This window comes from Meleagris gallopavo, chromosome 7, assembly GCF_000146605.3.
Source record: "Meleagris gallopavo isolate NT-WF06-2002-E0010 breed Aviagen turkey brand Nicholas breeding stock chromosome 7, Turkey_5.1, whole genome shotgun sequence".
NCBI lineage: Eukaryota > Metazoa > Chordata > Aves > Galliformes > Phasianidae > Meleagris > Meleagris gallopavo.
The window spans coordinates 2112939-2121383 of record NC_015017.2 but is presented as its reverse complement, the minus strand read 5'-3'; the positions used below and the strand labels follow the sequence as shown (position 1 = coordinate 2121383).

The 8445-nt window shown below is 50.8% G+C and overlaps 1 protein-coding gene across 1 annotated transcript in view; it reads left to right on the top strand.

Moving 5' to 3' along the window:
- The window catches only part of ASB18 (ankyrin repeat and SOCS box containing 18), a 13308-nt gene extending 7535 nt beyond the window's left edge, over positions 1-5773 (top strand). The window contains exons 4-6 of the mRNA XM_003207365.4: positions 3255-3753; positions 4438-4551; positions 5366-5773. Of these exons, the coding sequence (XP_003207413.1) occupies positions 3255-3753; positions 4438-4551; positions 5366-5551 (799 nt within the window). The 3' untranslated portion in view covers positions 5552-5773. The remainder of the gene's footprint in view (positions 1-3254; positions 3754-4437; positions 4552-5365) is intronic.
- The last annotated feature ends 2672 nt before the right edge of the window (positions 5774-8445 follow it).

The following is an 8445-nucleotide window of genomic DNA, read 5'->3' as shown; positions in this document are numbered from 1 at the left end:
AAAAAAAAAGCATGGATTTTAAAAGCCAGCATTTAGCATCATCTAGTGCTAAATCAAGTCCTCTGCTCCATTTGGCATTGCTGGAATACAGAACTCTTCAGAGCTGCTGCTTTGGAAATTCGTTCCTCACCCAAGGAATGCCACCTCTGTGATGGACCTTGGGCAGGAAGGAATGCACTCAGAGCAGGCACAAAGCACGACTCAACAGGAGTCTTTTTTGGAAAAGAAAAGGACTTTCAAGAAGCCAAAGGATGAGGTGTAACAAGAATGTGCCAAGATGAGGTGTAAGACAGCTGCATGCCCACTGCTCATGAAGATTTGGCAAAGACATGCTCAGGCACTGGGCAGCATCCCTCCACATCCAGCCACCTGCCCACGGTTCAAGCATCACCACCATTCTCCAATGGGCTTTCCCTACCCACTGGGTGAAATTTGTTTTTAAAGAAAAGCATCTTCCTCTTCTCTTTTCTAATGATACTAACAAAAGTTATCCTTGCATTCAGGCTTGTGAGTGTTCCCCAAGCTGCAGGAAATGACAGACAAGATCGAGAGCAGTTCACTCTGAGCAGCCCTCACCATGAAAAACAAGCAAGTAAAGGACAGGAAAGCTTCACTTCAACCCTAGGGAGGGAAAAAGAAAAGCAGCAGCAGCAAAACGAACAGATTTTCATTACAAATATTGAGGGCTCGCTCTGGTTTGGGGACAGGAATTTCCCTGAGTCTGCCCCAGCCTTCTGCTCCTCCTGCTGGCTGCTCATTGCATCCCATTTCAAACCAAAGCTCGCTTTCCTAGCCTGGCTATGTTGTTTCACAGCAGACTCTGATCACCATTCATCTCCATGGCACCTTCACGATGCACTGTGAGCCGTGGCCAGGGCTATAGGCTGAAGGGGACAGAGCTGAGGGAACTTTGCCCTTTAGAAAGTGCCCATGGCACCAACACATGCACCAGATGACAGCACCAGGCTGGTGGTTTCTTTTGCCACCCCACATCTTAAGTTTGGCTGCACTAAGCCCTTGACTTCTTGCAGTACTCCTGGAAAACCAAAGCAGAGGAGACTCAAAAAACAAATTTAACCCAGCCTTGTTCAATGGGACTTCAGCCTACCTTGATGGTAATCAACAAGATATGAATAGAAAAACAAGACGACAGACAAGCTGGAAAAGTGTTAGAGTGTATGAGTTCATCAACAGAGATTAGATGCTAAAATAAGAGCATATAGCCAGCAAACATGAATGGCATCTACCCTATCTACAGCCCCAGGCTGGCTGCTGACCAGCACCTGCTTTTGCCCCATACATTGAAACAGGAGGCACATGCTCCTCCTGGGGGCCCACAATTTCCACAGGAGATCACCCCTTATTTATAGCCCCTCACTGACATTCCAGAGGGAAAACTCACCACCAAACAACTTGGGTTTCCTCCAGCAAGTTGAAAGAAATGAAGCCATAGAACTCAATAACAAAAACAGCATCTCTGAAAGGTGGGGTTTCCAAACCAGTGTGTCTGGAGGAATATTTGGGATGTTGAGAGGAGTTTGACTCCCTGCAGTGTCAGCTGTCCTGCCATACATTCCTGCTGCATGGGATGTGACCACTGCAGCATGACTTCTTCCCCCAGGCTCCCCTCCACACCTCCTAGTAAGGACTGGGCTGCTGCATGCTCTCACCTATGGCAGAAATATTTTTTCCACTAGTACAATAGCACAAGTCATTGCTTGAAACAGGGGTCATGTGTATTCTAGAGTAAAGAGGGAACTGCCTAGTACATGCAACAGTTCTGGGGCAAATTCATTCCTTTCCAAAACAAAACGCAGGGACAAGTATGCATGACAACCAGCCCTGAGCTTATCACCTGCACTGTCAGATTATGTCTTTTGCAAAGCCTAAGTTCAGAGGACTATTTTAGGTCAATAGTCTCAAACATCAATTAAGGAACAATGGACACAGAGCACAGAGAAAGTATTCAGTATAAGATTCCTGTGCATACTGCAGCCTCAGAACTAAAAGGACCAATTAAAAAAACTAGACCTTGGAGTTCTTTTAATGTCTTCTTGAAACACTGGCAGCAGATCCAGTGCAGTCTGGCAGCGTTTGGAAGCACTACACCAGCAAAGGCTGAAGAAATATCCTGGCCACACTGCTCTGCAGCAGCTTCCCCAGCAAACTGGAGCTTGATACACACAGGAGAGCAGCCCAGGGAGGTGCTGTCAGGTCCTGCATGCCAAGGACAGCGAGTTCTTAGCAAGTCTCAAGAAGGAGTGCTGCTGCAGAACCAGAGAGCCTCAAGTAACCTTTATTTTATTTATTATTATTAATACTTCTGCTATTATTATCCCTATGTATGTTATCATTCATCTGGGCCAGACAAAACAAGCACTGCCCTGGCACCGTGCTTCTTCCCCAGGGCTCCTCTTTTTCTCCGTCCCTCTCTGTTCCCACTCAGTTTCCACTCATTTTGCTTCTGCATCACTACCTGCCCCCACAGAGGGCCCCAGAAAACATCTGAAATAGCTAAAAACACAAGTGCTTGATGCCACAAAGCTCAGCCCCTGCAGCTGGATGGTGACATTTCCGTGCCTCCCTGTCCCCACAGCACCCAGCAGGACACATGGCAGCCATCCTGATTCATTAGGACTGGCTGATCACATCAGCTTACTCAGACACATATACACTCGAAACCCATGGCAGCATACCCAGCTCCTTCAGCCTCTATCTGTTGTCAGAAGGATTCCTGACCTCAGGTGGAAGAGGGTGTCCCAAATGGTGCTCCAGAGTCCACCTGGCTCCAAGGCATGAATGTCAGCTGAGGCTTTGGGTTATGTAGACCTTCTCCAAAGCACCCCAGGAGATGAAACTGCAGCTAACAGATGGACAGCATGAAGGAACCCATCTCCCTATGTGTCCTCACTGTGGTCCTGCAGTTGGGACAGAACCCAGTCCATGGCCAACTGAGGGCATCTGCACGAGCATGGGCACAGCCAGGCTGAGAACCCCCATCCACTGATGGCGTAGGGAAAGCATGACCTTAGTTATCATAGCAGTCAAAAAAATGAATGAAATTGCTCTTAGGCAAAAGGGAAATTTTGTCCAAACCACCACCTGAGTGGAAACACAGCACCAAAGTGCAGAGCAGCCCTCTACTGCGCCCTGAAATCAATGGTTGCCCCTCAGCACCATGGCCCATGGGATCCCAACCCTTCCCCATCCTCTCTGCAGACCCCCCTACACACATCCATATCATGGCTTTACAGATGCGCCGAGCTGCTGCTGAAACATGGAGCCACCATTGACCTGCCCAGCGAGGACAGCGGGGAGACAGCACTGCACGTGGCAGCCAAGCACGGCCTCTATGACCATGCCCACCTCTACCTGAGGCATGGGGCAGACGTGGATGCCCGCAGCACCCGGGGTGAGACAGCTTTGGGCTTAGTCTGCAGGCAGGCCCCAGATGCTGTTGAGGATGCCCTGCAGCTGTGCAGGCTGCTTGTTGTGCATGGAGCCAAGCTGGACGCACGCGACGAGCTGCAGAGGAGCCCCCTGCACGAGGCCTGCGGGGCAGCCAACAACGTGCTGGTGAGGTTCCTGCTGAGACGTGGGGCAGATGTCAATGCCATTGACTACAACGGCATCTCCCCACTGGGCTGCGTGCTGCAGGCAGCTGCCTTCAAGCAGGAGCTGAGGCCTCACCTGGTCGTGCAGCTGCTGCTCAACTACGGATCCCAAAAAATATGGCCCCATGCCTTTGCCAAGGTATTGGTGTTGGTGGGTGCAGGTGGTGTGGAAGAAGGTTGGGCTATGGGTGGGCTGGCATAGCATGGTGTGTGGGGGTTTGAAATCAGGATTCCCTCTGCTTGATTTTGTTGTGACCATCAAGTCCAACCATCACCTGGCACCACTAGTTGCTGTTCCTCAGTGCCATATCCACACATCTCCTAAATACCTCCAGCAAGAGGGTCTCCATCACTGCCTTGGGAAGCCCCTTCCAATGCTTGATCACTCAGTCCAAGCATTAATTCTTCCCCATAACCAATCTAAACCTTCCCTGCTGCAGCTTGAGGCCATTTCTATGCATCCTAATATCACTGGCTTGGCACAGCAGCCATCAGTGCAGTCTTGTTATGGCTATGCGTCTCATTGATTTTACATCAAACAATCAAGAAAATATTACCCAGGCTTAACACACACAAGCCAAAAATGTAAACAGGAGGCAAGAGCCACATCCAGATGAAGCACTGCCACAACAAGGCAGGTCTTCAAATGCATGTCCAACATATGCAGAGGCAGACACCAACTCAGATCCATAAGGGACCCCAGTCACCCTCTAAGACCACAGAAGGGAGGGATGAGCCTCATCCACATCTTACAGAGAATATTCCACTCTGGGAAATGCCATCTAATCCCGCAATCATCTGTTCCCTCTTTGCCCATGAGTAGGTGCTGAGGTCCTGCGCAGCTGTGCCAGAGATCATTGAAATCCTCATCAACTCCTACTCACAAATCTCCATCTCTGAGAAGTGGGTGGAGGCTGTGCCAGAGGAGGTCCTGCAGGTAAGGCTAGAGCAAAGGGGCCAGCTGTGCAGCACAGCCCATCCCCATGCTGTGCTGAAACAGGGGCTGGTGCTAGCAAATCCTTCTCCAAGAAAATAAATCAAAATGTTGTCACGAGCAGGTAGCTTCCAAATGACCAGACCAAGCAAACGGGATCCCAGAAAGAAATTAAAACACTTGAAGCTTCCCTTGAGAGGTGTAGTGCTATAATGGATGCCTCAAAAGCAGGGTGGCAAAGCCTTTGGCTGCAGCAAATGAGAGAGAGAGAGGATGGATGGATGGATGGATGGATGGATGGATGGATGGATGGATGGATGGATGGATGGATGGATGGATGGATGGATGGATGCTTTAGAAAGCCTCAGCTAGACAGGGATCTCCAGCAAGAGATACTCTCACCTCCACTGCCAACTCTTAAATAAGATCTGGGAAGAGGTAGGTCCTGGCTCCAGCGCTTCCAGTCACTCAGGTACATTGTTTGCACCTGATCTCCCCTGGGTTGGCCCTGCCTTCCCACCAGGTGCTCAATCATTGCTTCAGGCCATGACTTAGCATTTCCACTATAGGAGGGAAAAAGAATAAAAATAGAAAACAAAAATAAGCGTAGCTGTAAGTGTTGAAGCCCATTTTAACAGGGCACACCATCTCAGCTTTGCATCACTGAACACTGACAGCAGATTTCTTACCTCCTCCCCCTAGATCTCCATCTCTGGCTTGCTTGGCTTAGCTAAATAATAGTAATAGTAATAATAATAATAATAATAATAATAATAATAATAATGTGCTCATTTATTTTCCCTGCCTCTCTTTGCAGCAGCACCAGCCATTCTATGAGTCCTTGTTCCGGCTGGCAGGCACAGTCCGGTCCCTACAGCATCTGTGCCGTTCTACCATTCGGAAGAAATTTGGCAGGCGGTGCCACTGCCTCATCCCATCGCTGCCCGTGCCCAAACCACTGCTGGATTACCTGCTGCTGGAACCCGAGGGTGTCCTGCTCTGAATGCACAGCCATCCTCTGCATCTTCCCCATGGCAGCATCCATTGCTGCTGGCCAAGCAGAGGAGCCACCATCGTCATGACAGATCGGTGCTTTTCTGGGACTTCCCGCATAACCATAATGTGCTTTCAGCTGTAATTTGGTATGGATTTGTTTGTTTCTTTCTTTTCTAATTGTGCTTTTCATGGGTTATAAGGAGTAATAAAATGCGGAGTGGCTGCTGCAGGTGTGCTGCAGGTGTGGGTGACATTGGGGACCAAGGAGCTCACAAGGATTCTCAGCCACTCCCCTGGCTGCGGTGCCATCTCCTGTGCCCATTCTGCCTGTCATTGTCAACAGGCACGGAGGATGGTGGGCGTGCAGCCCTTTGGGCTGTCTTTGCCTGTGGTGCCTTGGCACAAAGCAGCGGGGAGCGTTTGGATCCCCACATGATTGACTGCTGAAGCAAAGCATGTGTGTACACACACCCCTTGGAAGCACTCACCCAATTGTTTCACTGCTCAGTGACACTCACTATCAAATAAAATAAAGGAGAGGGGGAGAATCAGCTTTTTTTCATGTTGGGCTGCACAGAGCACAGAGCTCTGCACCCACGCAACCCTCCTCTATTCAATACAGTGATGGATAAAGGCTGGGGGCCCTGATTCCCACAGCCAGCTTTGAGCATGGAGATGGGGAAGAAAAAGAAGTTCCTCACTGGAGTTCTGGATGTGATCCCTGCCAGATGTGCACAGATGTGCCATCCATGCCTCTTGTCTCCACCTCCTGGGCCACGGGAATTACCCCACTGCAAAGCACGTGTGATACGCTGCTCAGTCCCAGTGGTGGCACGGTTGCTTTGTACGTTTGTTTCGGGTTTAAGTGGGGAATTGCAAGCTGCTGGAAGGAGAGCAGCCGTGCCCTAGCGGAGCTGTGCTAGGAGACAGTGGGAAGTGCGCGGGGGGATCCGCGGACACGCGTGGGAAGCGGCGGCTGCGCGGCTGCGCGCGTCCCGCAGGGGGCGCCGTGGGAACGGCGGAGCGCAGCCGGTGGGAAGAGAGGGAAAGGGGGGTGGGTAGGAGGTGAGATAGAAAGCGAGATAAGAGAGAGAGAAGAAAGGCAAAATAAAAAAATAAGGATAAAAAAAGAAATGTAAGGACGTCGTAAAAACCAACTAAAAGACAAGGAAAGAATGAAAGAAAGAAAGAAGGCAAAATTAAAAAAATAAATCCAAATCCCGAACCGGAAAAAAAAAAAAGAATAAATCGAATTAAAAGGAACAAAAACAATAATAACAACAAAATAGTTTTGCGCTGCTTTTGTTGGTTTTGCCGCTTTTCTCACGGCTCGGCTCCGCAAAGTTGCAAAGTTGCACGGCCGCGCAGTTCTCCGCAGCCGCGGAGGGCAGTGAGCGGGCGGGGGCTGAACGGCAGCCGGAGGCGGGAGGTCGCATTAACTTGTAATACGGAGCCACATAAAAATGCGATTATGACTGCTAAACAGAACGCAGTAGGCTGCTAGTTAAGACAATGAGATTTCCGGGAAGCGATGCATAAATTCTTCAAAAATGACACATTTTTCACGTTTCATTCCAATTAAATTACTGAGGCAGCTAACACACGATACATTTGGGTGAAATGAAGGCTTTCCGGGAGGCTTTTGTCGGTCTCTCTGGATGCGCGTGGTTTATGGAACGCGGTTCCTATTAAGCCGCTATTAAGGCGGAATGTCGGAGCCCCCGCTCCTCGCCCTGCCCCGGGGGGTCGGGTCTGGCTCTGCTCCCCACTCCTCGCAGCCGTAGGGGATGCCGAGAGCCCCGCCCGGCAGCTCCAGTCCCCAAAAACCCCCAAATGGTGGGAATGAAGGCGGTCGTGCGCTGCGCTTGTAGGGGGCTGGGAACGGAACGGGGCAGGGAGAGACCGGAGGGAACCGCAAAGGGGAGGGGACACCTAAAGGGATTCCAAGGGAGAGCCCGGAGGAAACCCCAAAGGGGACTCCGAGAGTGATCCCGAATCGGACCAGGAAGGAAAATCCAGCGGAGAGCCCAAAGGGGATCCAGAAGTCTCCCATCGTGGGGTCCCTGCGGGGTCCTGATCCCCCCAGCCCGGGCAGGAGCCGGCCCAGAAGCCTCGGGGGGGTCCCGTGCTCCTATCGGAGCCCCCCCAGCCCCGACCCGGCCCCGGCGCTGGGTTTGCAGAGCGGTGGCAGCGCGCCGGGGCGGGCGATGCGCAAAGCGATACGAATCAGAAATGAGATTTTGAAGTCCTAATGAACCTGATTGCATGAGCATTTATAATCCCCCATGGCTTTAAATGAAATCAGATATAATCAGGAGCTATGGGGAAAGGGAGTGTTTACAGGCAGAGATTGGGAAGTGCTGCTGTATTAGTAAAGATGCTGTTCCTTCTATTGATGTCTGAAATGATGGATAATGTGAGAATGGCAAATATACTATTTGTCTAATGGCTCTGCAATTAAATTCCCCTGTAAATGACCCATGCCTCATTTCATCCTAATCTATGGAATTTTGATTGAATTCGTCAGCTCTAATTGAAAAATACTGCGCTTTAATGTCTGCGGTGCTGTTCCAGGACCGCGGTGGTTTTAATGAGCCGGTGCCCCCCTGACCCGGCAATATTTGAGACTTTTCTCCGGGATTGGAGGCGGCGGAATTCCCCCATATGTGCCCGTGTGGGTCCCCCCGATCCGGTTCAATCCCTCCGAGCGCCGTTCTCCGCTCCGATCCTTCGCCGCTCCCCAAATATTTTGCCTGCAGTTTTCTACATCCGAAAAAAGAATCAGATCCCATTCCCCACCGCTCACGTCCGAACGAATTCGGGGCGTTCAACGGTGCTGCCGGAGCCTCTCTCCTTCCTGATAAAGCCGTCCGCATGCACGCAGAGGATCGGGGGGTGGTG